Here is a 19,970-nt window from a genome sequence, read left to right as displayed (position 1 = left end):
GTGCACGTGCCACATTGAGGAAGAGAAGCCGCTGCTCACACAGGCTAGGAGGGGTCTGCAGGTCAAAGGCAAGGCCGCTAGAGGTGCAAGCCCTTGGTCAACGCTTTGGACCGGACCCCACTGGCAAGGCAGGCTTCCGGCGACACTTGGCGGCCTCTCCGGTGAGGAGCGCAGATCTTCTTCTTGGCGATGGAGGCAGGTGGTGGTCGGAGCAGGCTCTTGATGTGGATTTCGGTCAGCACTGTTTTGCCTCTGTTTCTGTTCTAAAACTAGGTTCTGAGCGGCCAATCTTTGGCAATTAGACTTTCAAAATAGATTGACGAAACTTGAAAAACAAACACAGCTAGATGCAACTCTTCAATAGTCTAACCTTACAGTTACAACACTTTAAGATTACTGAGTAAATGTAACAAAACGGATTAAGACACAAGACAAACAACTAACATTTCAGATCTGCAGAACTTGGCTAAAGTGCAAAACGAGGAGAACAGGCTTCTCTACTTCGAGTTTCGTTAAGGTTACATGTTGGCTGTCTCGCTCCCTTCAGGGCCAACTTTCCCTGTCTTTCTGTTTCTTCTTCTCATTCTTCTGACTGTTTCTCTTTCTTGCTGACTTTAAAGAAAGAACTTGAGGCAGAGCTAAGGCAGAGCTAAGGCGGGGAAAAGGTTCTGTTTGGTTTGTTAGGTTGCATATAATGAACATGCAATTTCTTTGAATGCTGCTCAAGTGTCACATAATCCTTTGGATATTCTGGGTGTGGTTACACTTAAGTAAAAGAAACTTAGAAGCATGCAATTTCATATATAAAACATTATTATTTCCATAGTGACTATTACAAATGACTATGGAGCTTACAGATTATTATCCCTTAACGTATACCATAATATGGTTACATACAATTAGTTGAATCCTTAACCATTCTAGTCATATAAGAAGTAGGAACTACTTAGACAAAAGAATTACATTGTTAAAAGACAATTTCAAGGTTATACGTCAATTACTATTTCTAAACAATGCTTACACGAACGGTTACATAATAACTCAGAGTAAAATAAGTGAGTACATAATCATCAATAATTTTATAGATATGTTGGCAGAAACTCTATGATTAAAGTGTACATAGTCACACAAGCTACAAACTTTAGAATCCTGCTTCTAATAACACTACAAGAAGACTTGTTTCTCAAACAAAGGAAAAAGAAAAATTATATAATAGGTGAAATGAATATAGTTGTGAATGATCAAAGATCAATACAATAACCTAGATCAGTGAAGAAGGGTTACAATTCAAGAATCAAAATAACTACTAGAATATAAAAGAATACAGTGTAGAAAGTTTGGTATTAGCTCCCTTCGGCAGGGATTAATCAATTCACATCTGACAAGGCAACATGTTAACAGTAACAGAGGTGTTCTTCACAGTTTGATAAAGGAAAGGCATTTGATTGATACTTGATTAAAGATCACATAGTGAATAATTTGCCAGAAAGCAGGGCTCTCAGGAGCCTAGCCTCTGCACAGACCCCAAATTTATGATACTGAAGGAATGCACTTAAGAGTATCTGGCCACACCGAGGGGTCTGCTCAGGGATTCGTGAGGTCTCAACACTCCCCTCACCCAGGGTTGATTGGTGGGCCATCTTTGGCCTTTGTTTTAGATAAGATGTCTCTCTTTGTGGAGGAAGGTGAGATGTATGGGTGTGAGAGAGAGGGAGAGGAATTTTCAAAAGTCACAATTTGTTAGTATCCCAAAATTTACTTCAGTGACGTCCAAAGGTCTCTTCAGGACGTTTATAAAGGGGTGGCATAACGTTCCATTACGTTGCCCTTAAACTGTTAGTCGACAGAAAAAGAAAGTCTTCAGACCTCTGGGTCAAAGTAGGTCTGTTCTGAGGTGAGCCACCCCCCTCCCCACTTCTGCACCAGGTTGCCAAAGGCGGGGGGGGGGCAAATGGGGGTTGTGAGACATGTCTTTAGCAGTCAGCCATAAATTTACTATTGGTCCTGCTAAACATCCTGCCGCATGCAGATGCAGATCTCACTTTGCTCAAAAAGTTCTGATCAGTTTATGAATTAAAAACAGCAAAGCACGCTACACTTGTGTCTTTTAATATGTGTGTTGTTTTTTAGGTAACATGGGTAAAACTATCTGGTACGAAACATAAACAAATGTTCTGCTTGTTTTTTTCGTTTGGTTTTGCAAGTTTAAAGGAATAATCCTCCTAAACTGGTATGGTATGTAAATGGCATATCATTGCCTGGTTTATAACAGTTTAAGATTTAAAAACAAAGTAGGGTGTGATACTTGGAGAGGCACTCATAGATTATGCACTACCAATCAGAGTTGGAAACAATGAATAGCTAATTACTCTTTACATGAGAAGGACCTATCTGCACTCTGGCTCCACCTCCAAAGGGGAGGGCCTACAGCCAATCAAAACCCAAGCACAATGCATTTTGGCAGTTAAGTTCTGAGCTCAAAGAAAGGAAAGGAAGATGAAACAGTCTGCTGACCGGGCATCGACTGATTACTTCAAATTCTTCTCAGCCAAATGGAGGGATTGAGTTAGGTTAATATCAACTAGACTCGGAAACCTGATTGCACCACAATCTTCTGATTGCCACACAGACCTCGGAACTTCACCCGCAGCCATGCATCCTTGTGCAGCCTCGAGACACCCGCACGTGTGCTTCTCCAAATCAAGATGGCTCCCAAGTGACCCCTCCTGGAGGGCTTGAAGTCTGTCTTCTCGACGGTGCTCACATTTTATGCACTCAGGTTTTCAATGCTATTTTATTTAATAGGTTAATATTCTTTGATAGACATACATACCCATAAAGCTATATATGCCCATACTTAGATTAACTCACTGGAGGTCCCTTTCACGCCTACATTTTCAGTTGGCTTCCCAGAAATTGCCTTAAGCTATATTGTCTCATAATATTTTAACTGTGAATTACATTATTTATCCATTATTCCCTTTTCATTGAAGCCTCCCTGGTGTGAGCATTTTACCTCTCTTATTTTTGATCTGTAGATTTTGGTAAATTCAACTTTTTATTTGAGAGTCAAGCAATATTAACATAATTGAAACTTGTTCTGCTACATATTATCATTACAATTTCTGCTGACCATTCTAAGTGAGGCAACCATCAGCTATTTCTGCTGCAGTTACGCAGCTGTTTGTTTACATCCACCATTCCTCACTAGGGCCATTGTTCTGATGTTAGCTGCTTAGTGTTAGCTTTGGTTAAGCTTTGTTTACATTTAAAGCTCCCTGTTGTTAGCATAGCCGAGGTCTACTGTTAGTGTAGCCGAGGTCTGCTGTTAGCATAGCCGAGGTCTATTGTTAGTGTAGCCGAGGTCTGCTGTTAGCATAGCTGAGGCCTGCCTTTGGCAGAGCATGGCTTTATTAAAACAAGTCAGCATTCAGCCCTTCTGACTAGCATTACCATTTGGTTAGCTTGGCATTAGCTTCTGGCAAACCATAGTTTAACCCATTAAAATTTCATGTGTTGTGTTAAGTGTTATTTTTTGCTTAGTAGTGTGAACAATGTTAATTTAATTGGTGTTCAGTTTTGACTCAACAACGTGGGCTTTTATTCTCTCAATTTTGTGTCTTCCCCTTTTGGCAGTTGGTGTGACCTTTAGTAGAAAGTTTTCAATATCGAGATTTATTGCACCTGGATCTGGTCCCTTCTGATCTGACCCCTGAAGGTTGGCTCAGTTGGATCCAGCAATGTGGGTCTTTATTCCCTGGGTTTGAGCTCTCTTCCCTTTTTGGCCAAACCACCTGGAGGTACCCTCTACTCAAGTTATTGCATCCATGGCTGGTCAGTTTTGAGTCTACCCCAAGGTGAACACTGATACAAGTGACACCTCCCTGGGGTGTCCAATTTTGAAACAGCCCGAGAGGACTTTAACTGCCAGTCCAGGGTCCCACCTGTCCAGTGTTCCACCAGCCTAGTGGAGTTACTCACTGGTTGCAGGTGAATGGCACTGTGTGATTGTACGGCTGGAATTGTGGCATTAGGAGTGGTCACACTGGTATTCCGATGGTGAAACTATAATTCTTACTGGTGATAGTTGTTAAGTTCCTTGCTGGTTGAGATTAAATAAGCCTACCTTAATCCCAATGTGTAATTTATGTGCTAGGATAGACATACACTTTATAGATAACTGTGTGCAGAAGCATTTGAAATCTGCACAGTATTGATAAACTCTTACATAAGTGCTGATTGGTATCAAATCCATTACAGGCTAGTGCTTGATTTGAATAATACGGGACAAAGTCAATAATCAAACTCCACTACCTCACTAATTATTAGGCGACATGGCGGACAACTTCCAGTCCCTAGCCTCCAGTGGAAGAAATCTACTAAATGAGATAGACTCAGTTTTAACAGACATAACTAAGGCTGTACTTTTGGGGTATGTGGCCACTGTCTGAGAAACAGGTAAACCAATAACATGGTAAAATAGCTATCATGGTGGTGACATAACTTAAATCCCAGGACAAAGAGCTAGGGCAAAGCCAAGAACAACTTGGTAGAGCACCCAAACTGCCCACCCCGCGAGAATGGGGTAAAAGACTCCCTACCAAAACTCCCATGCTTGGGGCAAATTGATGTACTTGATGAGGGAAGAAAAAAAAAGCACCCACATAAGGACAACAATCTTCTTCTAAGCCGCTTATCCTTCTGGGTCGCAGGGGGAGCTGGAGCCTATCCCAGCAGTCATTGGGTGGAAGGCAGGATACACCCTGGACAGGTCAGGACAACAGTACATCCAATGAACCCGTATTGAGCCAGAAAGATTTGGAGGTGATAAAAGGGGCTATCTGGGACTTCTTCAAAGAAATTAACCACAAAGCTGACATCCTCACAGACACTTCTGTTAACTTTGATCCCATGCCACAGCTTGGTACTGAGCGGATATGACCTTAGTTTTGCTGGCACTCGCATGAGGGCTTACTTTAGCTCCCTTGGGTCCTCTCCCAAGCTGGTAACGAGTTGAGCTACAGGGGCTTAGTACTGAGTGGATATGACCTTAGTTTCGCTGGCACTCGCAAGAGGGCTTCCTTTAGCCCCCTTGGGTGAGGACCCCCACCCCCACACACTTGCAAAAACTAGAAATGATTTGACATAAAAATTATACTTAACTGTAAAAAAATATTTTTAAACAATGTGCTTTTTAGTTTGATTTATTTGAGTGTGTCTAAACATTGATACTTCATCCTTTTACTCAAGTATAATTTTAGCTCCATACTTTTTATCTGAGTGAGATTTCTGCACAGTACAGTATTCATACTTTCACTTAAGTACAGTTTCAGTGTCCTTTTTACACCCTGAATAAAGAGAACATGATAACATGTTACTAATAGTTTATAAACAATGTGTCATTAGTGCAGAAGCAGACTGTGGAAAGGTGTTTCACTACATTGATCAGAGCTCCTGATGTCTTACCTGGATCCTTTGGTTTGAGCTGAGCTCTGAAAATAGAAGACTGTGTGAAATATATCACTGTAGAAACTTTACAGCCTGTAATTTATTTCACTAAATATCAATATTTTATGACATTTATTGACTCAAGTAAATAATTCTGCAGTTTCTGACGAATAAATATTTCTGCTACTGTTCTCATCACTACAACATTAACACACAATCCTTATTCAAATTTTAATTCATTATAATACACTCATATTTACAATAAATAAAACGTATTATAGAATCAAATAATTACATTTATATTTAATAACATTAAATAAAATGTGTGGCTTGACATTTACTTACTTTTTCTGTGTAGACTTGAAGTTCTGAAAGGGATACTAAAAGAACATTGCAGTTAAAAGTGAAGAGACTCAGTATGCCCTTGAAACTTCATCAGTGAAGCTTGGTCAACAATCAGTTGGCACAGAAAACTCACAGCAAGGCTGAAGGTTTTATATATATATATACTTGAAAAAGGCCCCGAATATTCTGTAATAGCTCTCTCTAGGATGAATCAATTGGTTAACATTCACTTGTTCTGAACTGCTGTTATATTTGTCTCAAGATTCTCAGCCCTGCTGAGCAATCATCGCTATGTGTAGGGTATTTTGAGTTTAAAGCTCCAGCTGTGGTCAACAGATGTGCCTAAATGTGAGACTGCAGCAGAGCAGAGCGTGTCATTTTCTACCTCTTTTCAAACTCAAAAGCAAGTTTACAAAATGTCAGCTTGTGTTAAACATTTTGGTGTGTAGATTTGGTACTTACTATGCCTTTTTACTACAAAACTAAAATGGCTATGTCAAAATATCAAAGTTAATGTCTATTTCAGTGCACAAGAGAGTTATTTCTGCTTATATTACTGGGTTAGCATATAAAATTCTATGGATTATGATAGAGCCTGTGTATTATAGAGTATTGTTTCTGACTTATTAGACATACTTATATACTTATGATTAATTTCAGTACAAAGCTGTTATTTTTTAATTTTTGGAAGGAATTTATTAGAAAAGATAAACTATGCATGTTGGTTGCTGTTGTTTTGCATTTCCTAAAAAAGTTCAGGATAAAAATCTCTACTAAGCAGGCCCTTGTGCTGCATGAACCTGATACCCTGTCAAAACACTCACCCTTGATTAAACTTTTTAGATCCACTAATTCTGGCCACCATCTATCCTTTTGATGAGGAGGTATCATTTGGTGCAGAATGAATTATTCTCACCTGTAAGAACAGAATGTCCTCAGCTTCCATTTCCTTCTCTATGTTTCTGATTGTGTCTGAAAGAGATGATATTTCTCCATTCATCTCCTCAATCTTCCTCCTCTAACAGATGATCTACAAGCATTAACCACCTACAGGAGAAGTGGATACTCATCAGAAACATGACCTCAGCAACATGTTTCACAATTCAAGATGATGTTTCACCTTAATGTGAGCTGCTGTTTGGTCATAGTCTTGTTTAGCTTCCTCTAAGACTCTCAGATTCTTCTGTAGAGGCTCCAAAGCAGTCTTGAGTTTATCCTGCAATTAAACAACAGTTTAGCAAAATGCATTCTTAACACTGTATAATATTTATTAGGTCCATTATTTAAATGTGTTGGAGGTCAATCAGACTGTAGTTTGAGAGGAAAGAGTGAAAGTTTTACTCTCTGTAAAATCACAACAAATGAATTCAGCAACAAGGCATTTTTGTGACTAATAAATCACTTGTGCTATTTGCTACTTGAGTAGAAACCACACCCATTGAAAGACATCATGTTGTACAAACATAACAGGTTAATCTGGTTTTTGATGGAGAAAAAGTTCATCCATTTTATGTTGTGTTATAGTTTAGATTTCAAAAATGCTAGAACAAGTGTCCTACCTTAAAATCAGTCACAGCTTCATCTGTTGGACAGAATTCATGATCTTTGTGTTTCTTTGAAGTCTGACACACCACACACACAGGCTGCTGATCATCCAGACAGAAGAGTTTGAGTTTCTCATTGTGCAGAATGCAGAGCACCTCAGACCCTGCTGAAGATCTCTGACTCCTGCTCTCTACAAAAAAGTCACAAAGGTTCTTCAATGCAAGGTTACATGGAGGGAAATCTTTTAAGGATCTTCTTCTACAAACTGGACATTCTTGAGATCCTTTCGTTTCCCAGAACTGCTGCAGGCAGGTTTTACACACACTGTGGCTGCACGACAGAACAACAGGATCCCTGAAGATGTCACAGCACACAGGACACGAAAGCTCTTCTTCTGAAAGAGGGTTTCTAGCAGCCATTTCCTCCAACTGCTGCTGTGCTGTTTCTCCAACTCCAAACTCCACTTTTAAGATGTCTTGTAATGATCAGAGCAGCACAGTTGAGAATCAGCCACCGTAGCCCTTCAACCCACTGAGTGAGTTTTAGCTCCTTTCAGAATCACACATCAAGAAACAAACACATACAGTCACTGTTTAAAAGCTCCTCATTGGTGTCTCTGAGTGAAGTGAATGCAGAATAAATAAAGATCAGAGTGACAGTATGAGATTCACTTCCTCCAACAGGTAGAGGAGGTGTAGAGGAGGAGGAGCTTTGAAAAGGAGGAGTCAGTCAGATGCTCTATTCTGACTGTGTGTTTTCTACACTAGATGGCAGCAGTTCAGTAATAACCTGAAACAAGGAGCTCTCAGATGAGTCGAGGTGATGAGTTTCTAAATAATCAACCACTTAATCACAACATGGAGAAAGACTGGAAAAGTATTTTTGCCTCGTATTTTTTCCTAATTGTATGCACTAATTTCCATACTTAATGACACATGAACATTCACTGCAATTTATTGTCATTCTTTTGTTGTTGTTGTTGTTGTTGTTTGTTGTTTGTGATTTTCTATTACATATTATTATTGTTGTTTCTGCTGATTGGTGGAATCTGGACATGGCAGCTTTAAATAGCTGGCAGTTTTGATCCTTGAAAATGTCTCTCTTCCCTTTCTTTTCCATCTCACTGCCCTCAAATACCTGTCCATTTACAAATATGCTAATATTATGTATTATAATATGACGGCTTTACAGTGGAGATGTTGTAGATCTGTCACATCTGCAGCCAACAGTTCCCCTGAATGCCTACAGAGATCTCTCTCTCCTTAGTGCTTACAAAGAATGAACAAACTGATCTGGGCCTAGTCTCCCAAAAGTATCTTAGTTTTAAGATTATTTTAACTGCTAGAGAGAGTGTTTGCTGCAATGCTCCCTCTACCATTTAAAAAATCAGCTTTGTGGAAAGATTCCTTTGGGGAAACCTAGCACTGATTATTTTAGGAGGTTTAGCTCATTATTGCCCCTTTCTGATACTCAGTATCAAGCCTCCCTTGAAACTCCAGCCCCAGCCACAGCTGCTTCTATGTCTTCACTCTCATTTAACCAGTTTCTTCAGCTGACACCCACTCCCTATGCTTCCACTGCGGTGGAGCAGTTCATATGCACACTTTATGTCTGTGAGGTACTAGCTCTGCTAGTGATGTACTAGCTCTGCTGGAGGTGAGTTCTTCAGTTCACCCTGCAAATAAAGACAAATGCATGATGATTACAGTGAAATTGCCTTGGAGATCAGAGTTTCCTCTGCTTCAGCATTGATTGGTTTTGGAGCTGAAGGCAACTTTATTGACAGAGGACTGGTGCTGATCTGGAGCTGGAGCTTCTCCAGCTGTTCAGACCTCTGCAATGCACAAAAAAATCCTCAGTCATTCACTGAAAAAGCTGCCAGTTTTGCCTCTAGAATCAGAACATTGTTTTAAACAACAAACAGCAGACAGTGAACATCGTGGATAAACATACATAGATGCTGCTTCAGGTTCAGACATGCATGTCAACAACACCACCATCTTTGGGAGGTCAGTACTGCTGCTGGACTTCATTAAGTACTGAGTGTCCTATAGAATATTCACATCTGATTAGCACCTTTTCACTGTGTTGTGGGGGTTTTATTTGCCACACATTTGTCCATTGTGGGAAAACTATATTGGATATTCGCTGGACTTTCTCTCTTTGAATTTTCATGAAGTTAATGTGCAAAAATGACCACACCTACACTTTCTTTCTGAGAACATGGAGAACAAACTACAACCAAATATATTTCAAAAGACTCTTTTAGTACATTTTTCTGAATGTAAAGGCACCGAAAAGCAAAACACCAAGGTGTAACTGTTTAAGGGAGCATCTAAAAAGTGCATAACCTGTAAGACTGTGAAGGTTTATATTTACATTACACAGTCACTTAGTTAAAAATGCATTTGCAAAAATACATTTACTCTGCAATCTCAGCATCCAGAAGATTCTACTTCATCTGACTTTTGTTTTGTCGGTTCACCACAGAAGACAGCCTGACGCTCTCTCTGTCTTTTTCTGCCTTTGTATGTGTCTTAAACAGTGTTTGAGGTGGTTTAACTGTTTAATTTTCACTGTCAAATAATGTAAAATACATGATTTGTAAAAGTATTATGATTACGAGAAGAATATATTACAGTTAAGAAAATCAACACTGTATAAATTGTTGCTGTGGCTAATGATTTTAATGTTTTAAAAGTTCTACATGGGTATCAGTTATGGGTATAAGCTAACATTCATGGAGCCAATGTGCAGTAGGACTGTAACTGAAAGTTACATTATTAATTGAGTAATCTCATTATTTTCACTCATCAAGTATTCTATTAAACAGAGTAAGTATTCTGTCACAAAGCCTTAATTAAACAGTAACCAACTTTGCACAGAATCAGGGATACTGTATACTTTGTAGGAAACAGATAAACCAGACAGCCTTATGTAATAATCTAACAATGAAAAACATGTAGTTCAATGTAAGCCTTGCTCCTAACACAGTTTACAGAAATGTGTAAATGTGCATTAACAAAGTACACAGTGATCAGTCTCAGCACTCAGCACTTTTTTTCTCATAGTATCGTGTTTTTTTCTTTGTGAATACTTTTACTTGTACTCAAGTAAATATCACTACAGTAACAGTACTTTTACTTAGTGATTTTTCATAGTCTTTTCACTATTGATCATAATTCAGACACTCACTACCTGTATAAATGTTCATTGTAAGCAGCATCAACTTTAACTGTGCTGTTCCACTGTTACTGACATCTTCACTGGTAAGATCCTTAGACGACCACGAGACCAGTTATAGAAATATGGTAAAACTCTCTCAGTGAAAGTGTGTGTTATAGTGTGCAGGTGTTTGTTGGTTAGAAGATCAGTGAAGGTCACTTTCCCCCTGTCCCAGTCCAGCTGCACTCTGACCCTCCGCAGCTTCTTTTTAGGTGTGAGGGAGTGAACTGACTGTCCTGGACAGTGTATCCAGTATTGATCACTGCTTTTATTGTAGCCCATATTACATATTGAATTATTTAAAGAGCCTCCTTTTCTTGTTGCAGACTCTGTTATCACACCTAGATACCAGATATCATCACAGTCTCCAACCTGGACGTCCCAGCAATGTGTCCCTGAGTTAAAACCCTCAGAACCCAGAACGCATGGACACTCATCAAATCTCTCTGGATTATCAGGAAGTGATGATCTCTGGTTTCTGTTTTCTACAGCAGTGAGATCATCAGACAGGTGGAGGTCTGGATGTGCAGTGTTGGGGTCCAGAGTAACAGGGGCTGAGGAGAGAGAACACAATGAAACATCATGTTTTTCTCTCATTTCTGTAAATGTTTTACCTCTACAGACTATTTTCTTTACTGTGAGTAAAACAGCTTTAGAGGTCGATTCCAGAATACAGATCAACTTTAATCCTGGACTAAATGTTGATGTTCAGTTCAGTGCAGCACTAAAGTGTATGTCCAGTAGTGAATGGTCATTATAGTCCAGTGACAGATCTAATCTGAGTGCAGCATTTTTCTGTAGTGATTCACTCACAGAGCTGAATATCCATTAACATTTTCACATACACTGACTTTGACTTTCATGCTGGCTTCTAAAAGGAACTTTAAAAGATACATAATACAGAAATGTTATATATACATTATTATATCTCTGTATATATAGTAAAAAATATCCCTTTAAAAATGTTCTTTCTTGAACAAACAACTTTTGCACCAGAAGACAGCTGCTCTTGCACAAGAGAACCATTTGACAGAAGCTCTCCATTCACTTCCATTCATTTCAGGGTGTCTTCAGTCCAAATATACAGGCACATCTGACACTAGATCACTGTATGACCCTTTTCTCTTCTACAGAGACTTAACTATCTCGATCAACAGACCTGTCAATCACTTCATAGCTTCAAAATTAACACTTTCCTGTGACAGGACAGAAAAATGATGTGCTACAACTGCCACTCTAAAGACTGCGCTGTAAAGTTTAAAGTAGAAGCTCAACCTCAATAATATAAAGCACGGAATGGATTAACTGTGTAATAATAATAATAATAATAATAATAATGATAATAATAATACACCACCCATATTAACCTAATAATGTAAAAAAAAAAGATTTAAAACTATTTAATTAACAAACAAAACTGAAATTGACGTCTTTCTGTATAAAAACATAATAAGACATAAATAGATATTTTCCTCAATTTCAATTTCAAAGTTTTTACTGTTGTAGTTGGATTAATAACACATTTGCAAAGACAAGAACTGATTTGACTTAAAAATGTATTTTAATAAAAAAAAATAACAATCTATTTTAAACTATTTGCTTTTCAGATTCATTTATTTGTGTGTGTAAACATTGATTATTCTTCCTTTCACTTAAGTATATTTTTGGCTCCATACTTCACATTTTATCTGAATGAAATTTCTGCACAGTACAGTATTCATACTGTACTATTCATACTATTTATACTGTACTTTCAGTACAGTTTCAGTGTCCTTTTCACACCCTGAATAAAGAGAACAATGATAACATGTTACTAATAGTTTATAAACAGTGTCTCATTAGTGCAGAAGCAGACTGTGTGAGAGAGATCAACCCTAAGAGAAACAGAACTTACTGTACTGGAGAATCTCCTGCATGTTCTCCCACACTCTGAACTTCAGGTTGGAAAGGTGTTTCACTACATTGATCAGAGCTCCTGATGTCTTCTCTGGATCCTTTGGTTTGAGCTGAGCTCTGAAAATAGAAGATTGTGTGAAATATATCACTGTAGAAACTTTACAGCCTGTAATTTATTTGACTAAATATCAATATTTTATGACATTTATTGTCTGGAGTCAATAATTCTGTTGTTTCTGTTAAATAAATATTTCTGCTACTGTTCTCATCACTACAACATTAACACACAATCCTTATTCACCTTCATTTCATTATAATACACTCATATTTACAACAAATACAATATACTGTAGATTTAAATGTAATACTGACTTTAACATTAGATAAAATGTGTGATCTGACATTTACTCACTGTTTCTCTGTAGACTTGAAGTTCTGAGAGGGAAACAAAAAGAACATTGTAGTTAAAAGTGAAGATACTTTTCAGCTGTTTTTCATATGAAATTCTGGAAGAAATTATTGCCTAAAATCCCAACAAAACTGATCAACAAACACCTGCAAACAGTGAGAGAGAGAGAAAGTGATTCTTACCTGTAAGAACAGAACATCCTCAGCCTCCATTTGTTTCTCTATGTTTCTGATTGTGTCTGAAAGAGCTGATATTTCTCCATTCATCTCCTCAATCTTCCTCCTCATCATCTGACTCTTCTGCTCCTCTTCCTCCTTCAGTGCAGCTATCCTTGCTGCTTCTTCATCTCTTAGAAACTGATGGAGCTTCTCAAACTCCTCCTTTATCTGCCTCTCTGTGTGCTGGGCCTGCGTCTGGAATGAGAGACCATTAGGAAACACAAACTCTAACAGATGATCTACAAGCATTTACCCCCTACAGGAGAAGTGGACACTCATCAGAAACATGACCTCAGAAACATGTTTCACAATTCAAGATGATGTTTCACCTTAATGTGAGCTGCTGTTTGGTCATAGTCTTGTTTAGCTTCCTCTAAGACTCTCAGATTCTTCTGTAGAGGCTCCAAAGCAGACTTGAGTTTATCCTGCAACTAAACAACAGTTTAGCTGAGAGCGTTCTCCACACTAATGGACTACTGAATGGGCTGGTGGCACTTGAAGGCTAGATTGCGAGGTACAACTCTTACATTCTTCGTAACAAGTAATTTCATCAGGCCATACAGCAAAGAACTAAGTCTGGACCTCAAACAGAATGTACTATATTTTACAGTGCATAGTGTAACTGTACAGAAGGAAATGCCAGCTTTACTGTCTCTCCCAAAAGGCCTTTTCATTCATTTCACAGAGAATTACGTTTCACAGTGAATAAAACAACAGACAGTTATTCTAATCTGATCACCATGATGAATCTCTGATTAACTCTTCCTGCATCACTTTTCTCTGAAAGTCCACTCACTGACGCACTAACCTGTCTAACATGCATAACTGGAAAATCTGGAACTGAGAAAAAAGAAAATACCACAGACTTCAGTGTTAAGAAAATAAAGTTGTACACCAAGTTTCCTACCTTAAAGTCAGTCACAGCTTCATCTGTTGGACACAATTTGTGATTTTCATGGTTCTTTGAAGTCTGACACTCCACACACACAGGCTGCTGATCATCCAGACAGAAGAGTTTGAGTTTCTCATTGTGCAGACTGCAGAGCACCTCAGACCCTGCTGAAGATCTCTGACTCCTGCTCTCTAGAAAAGTCTCACAACTTTTAGATTCCATTTTCTCCACCAGCTGGTGTCCACCATCTCTTTCAGTTTATGGATGTCTGTACTGAACACAGCAGCAGTGTTCAAAATCACTCACTGTAGTCCTTCATCTCACTGTCTCCAGAAAGATGGTTCATAAAGTCAGAGTCGTTAGAGCTTTTATCAGTGTCTCTCGGTCAGTGTGAGAGAGAAAGAGTGAGGATCAGTATGAGGTTCAGTTTCCTCCAGCAGGTAGTCGGTGCAGGAGAGGAGGAGCTTTGAAAGGGAGGAGCTGAACAGGTGCAGAATTTTCCTTTTTTGTCTACTGACTCAATCTTGGCTGCTGGCTGCTCATGTAAAAATCTGTGGCTCAGCCCAGGTCCTTATTGGATTATTTTATCCTCTCACAGATTATTTTAATAAACCTGTAAAAATGTGCACTTAATATTTTTTTATTTAACAAAAAATTCAGAATTGATCATTGGAGTGTCTTGTAAACAACATTATGGAAAAAAACGTATGTAATTAAGTAAGTAAAGTTCATTTGTATAGCACTTATAGTGCTTTACAGAGACACAATATAAAAGATTACAGTCACAAACAAAATACACATGATGTGCAGACCTGGTGTACACAAATTACCCAAATGCCTGCTTAAAAAGGTACATTCCACAGAATCAACAGACCTTAAAGGAGCGGGCAGAGCATTCCAGTTTTAGTGCTATGACCTCAAATGCTTGATTACCACAAGTCTTTAAGTGGGCACATGGAACAGACAGTGAATTCAACTTATTTCACCTAAGAGAATGAGCTCATAAATGAGGATGAAGATCAGCCACATATGCAGGTGCTTGACCGTGCAGTGCTCTGTAGGTCTCTGTAAAAAAAAGTGAAAACAGGCTTGTAACAGAAAACAAAACGTCAAAACCATTTTCTCCAATAAAGCCATTCCTAAATCTCTCTCCTCATTTCCTCTCTCTCTACCTCTACACTCCTCTCAAATGCCCTGACACAGAGAAACATTTTATTTATAGTTATTCAGATATTTTCCTCATATGTTAAAATGAAAATCATTCTGTAAGACTGTTCATAAAATCAAACTACAAGCAGGACATGAAATAAAAAAAATCATGTTAAACAAACTTTGTGTCTTAAATACTCTAGAAATGTGTGATGTTTGTTGCAGAGATACATGTATGATATGTCTCATGTTGCCTTTAACACTGAATCATTTTATAAATTTCAGAATTCAATATCAGAATCAAACTACTACAAACCCAGTCTCGGGGATTCACCGGACCTTTTTGTTTCCCTAAAGTTTATCATTTATTTCTAATAATCCACATGTTAGTTTCTGAATAAACTCTCATATTCACAGTCATTCTGAGGCTGATAAATAAAGATTTTAGTATGGACCCTTTTCACAAAGAGTCGCGATTACTCCCGGCTTAAGTGTTAGCAGGGTAAACTCGCTTCCGTTCCATATAACTACTGCAGAAGCGATGACAAAATGTTATAGTAGTGAACTAAAATGCTCCAATACTGAGGTACAACAGCTATATTTTAGTTTTCCTGCACTGTCATGACAAACAGTGAGAATAAGAAGTGGATGGAAGCTCTGACTTAACTGTAAACAGAGCTAAAATGCTGTATGTGTGGGACAGCCTTGTTTTTGCTGCAGCTGCTTCACAGCAAGCAGCGTCTGTGTCTTTCTACAACATGCCAGTGATTTCGCTAATATTTCTGTCTTCAAAAGAAAGAAGAACTTATATATGTGGCACAAATGTGATGTAGTCTGTTTATATTAAGCTAGCTATGCTGGCTAGAAGCTACTGCTAACAGTAACGTTAGCTATTATCCCAAACTAACGCTAGATTACCCGGCTAACATAAAGCAGCATCACCAGTTCATTTTGCACTCATCTTTAAAAAGCTAATGCAAGCAATAAACCGTCAACGAAATAATCCTTACAGGATCAGCTTGGTACGGACAGCTAACGTTAGCTGGCACATTATGTCAGAGACCTTACGTGGCTCTTCCCAGATCACATACTAGCTAACCTAGCTAGCTTATGTCAGGAAATGGAAATCCAAATGTCACCGCATAACCGCGATGCTAAGATACACGTTAGCTAGGAGTCGCGTTTTTGATTGAGCAGTGAAAGGCGGATGTTTTCCGAAGTACTTCTTCAAAAATTGCCATGAAACTAAAATAAAGATGCTGCTTGGCAGGTCGCTAACATAGCCAGCCAGCTAGCTTTAAAGTTTGCTACTGATATGAAGTTAGCTAGTGTTCCTTGAACTTTTAATGGTAGGCTAGCTAATTAGCGACTGTAGCCTGCTAGCTACCATAAGCTAAAAGAGAGTTTAAACGAGGTCTATGAAATAGACTTTACATACAAAAGTTTTGGTTTGCGTTTATAATATTAGAGAAATCGCTGGCCTGCTGTAAATGTGTCACAGAACCTGCTCCACGTTAGCCGGCTGGTGCCAGCAGCTAATGAAAGCTAGCTTCCTTGTTTGGGAACACAGCTACATTTAAAAATGGCCTCTAGCGTAGCTAGGCTAGCTACAGCTAAACAATGTCTAACAAATTCATACTATATATAAAAGTTCTTCTTTCTTTTGAAAACATTACAGAAATATTACAGAAATCACTGGCAGGTTATTCAAAGACAGAGAGACTGCTTGATGTGAGGCAGAAGCAGCAGCAGTAAACAGGGCTACACCACACATAGAGATACACACAGTTTAGCTGTTTACAGTTAAATCAGTGCTTCCATCCACTTTCTGTTCTCACTGTTTGTCGTGACCGTGCATGAGAACTAAAATATAACTAGCTGTTGTGGCTCAGTGTTTGAGCATTATGGTTCACTACAATAACATTTTGTTATCGCTCCTGCAGTGGTTGTATGGAGCGGAAGTTAGTTTCACCCTGCTAACGCGTAAACTGGAAGTAATCGCACTCTCTGTGAAAAGGGCCCATTATTGTTTATTATTTATCTGTGGTGTGTGAAAGAGTAGATTGTCTGTGGTGTGTGACTGAACAGATCATCTTTGACATGTGACTGAGTAGATTATCTGTGGTGTCTGCCTGACCAGATTCTGTAGTGTGTAAAAAAAGTAAATTGTTTGTGGTTTGTGAAAACTATCTTATCTGTGGTGTGTGAAAGAGTAGATTATCTATGGTGTGTGAAAGAGTAGATTATCTGTGGTGTGTGATTAAACAGATTATCTATAGTATTTGTGTTGTGTGTTTAAGGAAATTATCTGTGGTGTTTTTTTAGTACATCTGTCTGTGTTGGTTTTTGTGGTGTGATCAGACTATGTGTGGAATGTTATTGAGAAGAATGGCTGTGGTTTATGAGTGAATAGTTAAAACATAAATACACAAATAATCTACTTAGTCTGACACCACAGACAATCTACGTAAACATAAACAGATAATCTTCTTCACACATTTTCTAAACCACATATCCTTCTGGGTCGCAGGGGGGGGGGAGCTGGAGCCTATCCCAGTGGTCATTGGGCAGAAGGCAGGATACACCCTGGACAGGTCGCCAGTCCATTGCAGGGCTTCTTAAAAACAACTATGGGAAAAAAAAAAATAATTTAATGTTGATTGAATGAAAGTCTTATAAGGACCCCTGGAGGGGATGGAAATAAAAGTAAAAATTAATTTGAGTGAACGTTTTGCAGTTTCTATGCACATTTTCTTTTATTCATGAGAATCAATTAACAGACCCTACAAGCAAGTCTCATAATAACACAGTTTAATTCTAAGGGATAAATCGGTCATGCAGAAATGATTTACGACAGGAACGTCATCAGTTGAGCTCAAGAAAAAAAACAAGAAAATTGTAGCATATGGGCCCTTTAATACACCACAGGCCAAAAGTACGAATCAGCCAGTGTTTTTATTTCTTGACATCAAATTTAATCAAAGAAGTTTCTTCTAAAATATCTGGAAGTGTGTTTTCATAACTGTCTCAGTGTTTCATAAAATAGTGAATGTAATCTAATTGTCAGTGTAATCTAATTGTAATTAGGGTTCTTCATAAACAGAGCAGCCTCTTCTCTGATTGGTTATGTGAGGAAGATGACTTGTGATGTCACTCATGTTACTTGTTTCAGTTCATTTTAACATGTAACACCTGCTTGATTTACTTACACATTTATGAATAAATCCATGATTCTTTTGATATTACACTGTTTTGGTCAACATCACAGGGACAACTAACCATTAGCAAAGTGCTGCATTTAACACATAATGTCCAGAGCTGCAGTGCTGAAGTGCTGCTTATGTTTCTGTGTCTAAACTGTGGTCAGTAATTCTGATGGTTTGTCTGTTCTGGTCAGAAGAATGTAGTGTGGGTCTTGGAGGACGTTCTCTCTTATCTCCCAGCTGTTTCTAATGAAAGGTTGAGTTTGGAGTTCACTCTTGTTTACAGACATCAACTCAACTGTCAGCAGTGTAAAGGTGCTGCATCTCCTCTTGGGTTTGTGTGGAGTGTCTGATCATTCATCCTATAATGACCTTCATCAAACATTTTAAAATGCAGCTGTTGCTTTATTTATTCAGCTTTTCTCATTGTCATTAACTGTCATTGTTTTTTTTTGTTTTTTTTCATGGGCGCTGTCTTTTCGTTCACTTTTGTCCTTTTTTCATTGCCGTTGTCCTTTTTCACTGCTCTTGTCATGTTTTCTATGGCGTCATATTCCAGACTTTTGTCAAATTCAAATGCAAATTTGAAAATGCTAATTCTGTAAAGTTTCATTTCCAGTGTGAGTGCACACTATTAAAGACATAATTCAAATCCAAATGCAAGATATGTATTTGCATTTTTGTGTTTAATGACTGGAGAAAGTACTAATATTAGTGACATGGAGACATGGAGGTGTTCTGAATTGTGCTGCTTTGTCTAAATGTCCTACCACAGACGAAGCTGAAGGGAACTTCTTATTCAAATTTCCCTGTTCCACCTTAAATGGTGCAGCAGTTACATTCCTACTGCAATGAACTGAAAAATGTGGTATAAAATGTTCATCCTCTTTCTAGAATAAAATTTAAGGTGGAACAGGAAAATTGGATTAAGACGCTGAATGCAGCCTCATCTACCATAACGCATATTTATAGGTAGCACCATATATAAAATTAAGTGAAAGCACAAAATGTGTCAGTCAGACAAACAAGACACTGAAAATGAAATGAAAAAGCACTTTGCTTTTCCACATTAACTTTTCCAGCCATTATACACAGAAATGCTAATGCAAAAAAATGCATTTGAATTATTCACACTCACACTGGAAATAAAACTGTAAATACTAAGGGTCGACTGATTATTGGCCTGACTGAAGAAGAGCCTGTTTCACTCTCACACTGAGAGGAAAAGGTGAAAACGTCACAGTTGATTAACACAGTTGGTAAAAAGATCAATGTACTCGGTTATATAATTTCACTCACACTAGCCAGACAAATGTGACTCGCACGTTCAGAATGTGTGTGCCTGCAGCAGAGCTTCAGAGGGATAACTATGCAGACAAGCCTCCAGAAAGCACTAAACTATTTGTAAAGTCATAACAGATTGTTTTACATTTGATAAATAAGTTCTATATAATTTCTGGTCATTTTCATTTCTCTTTTTGCTCATTAGTGAAAGTACAGGCAGCTGCCGCTCGCTACTTCCAAAAATCCCGCTGCTCTGCTGAGACTCTACAGGCAGTTTCCATCAAATCATGCAGCACAGAAAATATCTGATACACTCAACACATCCAAATACTGCTTGTTACCACATTAAATACGTT

The 19,970-nt window shown here is 38.4% G+C and overlaps 1 protein-coding gene and 1 long non-coding RNA gene across 2 annotated transcripts; both read right to left on the bottom strand.

Annotated features, from left to right (window-relative positions):
* Positions 1 to 58: 58 nt before the first annotated feature.
* Positions 59 to 6,800, bottom strand: LOC118823065. The gene is made up of 3 exons (XR_005008495.1): positions 6,710 to 6,800; positions 5,794 to 5,828; positions 59 to 5,492 (listed from the first exon to the last, which is right to left on the bottom strand). It is a non-coding gene; the product is annotated as an uncharacterized LOC118823065 (long non-coding RNA).
* Positions 6,801 to 10,569: 3,769 nt separating this feature from the next.
* LOC118822921 (tripartite motif-containing protein 35-like) lies at positions 10,570 to 14,200 on the bottom strand. The gene is made up of 6 exons (XM_036592250.1): positions 13,994 to 14,200; positions 13,416 to 13,511; positions 13,051 to 13,281; positions 12,872 to 12,894; positions 12,458 to 12,576; positions 10,570 to 11,117 (listed from the first exon to the last, which is right to left on the bottom strand). The coding sequence occupies exons 1-6, from the start codon at positions 14,198 to 14,200 to the stop codon at positions 10,570 to 10,572; spliced, it is 1,224 nt and encodes a 407-aa protein (XP_036448143.1).
* Positions 14,201 to 19,970: the final 5,770 nt, after the last annotated feature.

Source organism: Colossoma macropomum, unplaced genomic scaffold (assembly GCF_904425465.1).
Source record: "Colossoma macropomum unplaced genomic scaffold, Colossoma_macropomum, whole genome shotgun sequence".
In the NCBI taxonomy this organism is placed as follows: domain Eukaryota; kingdom Metazoa; phylum Chordata; class Actinopteri; order Characiformes; family Serrasalmidae; genus Colossoma; species Colossoma macropomum.
This window is presented reverse-complemented; position numbering and strand designations above follow the sequence as displayed.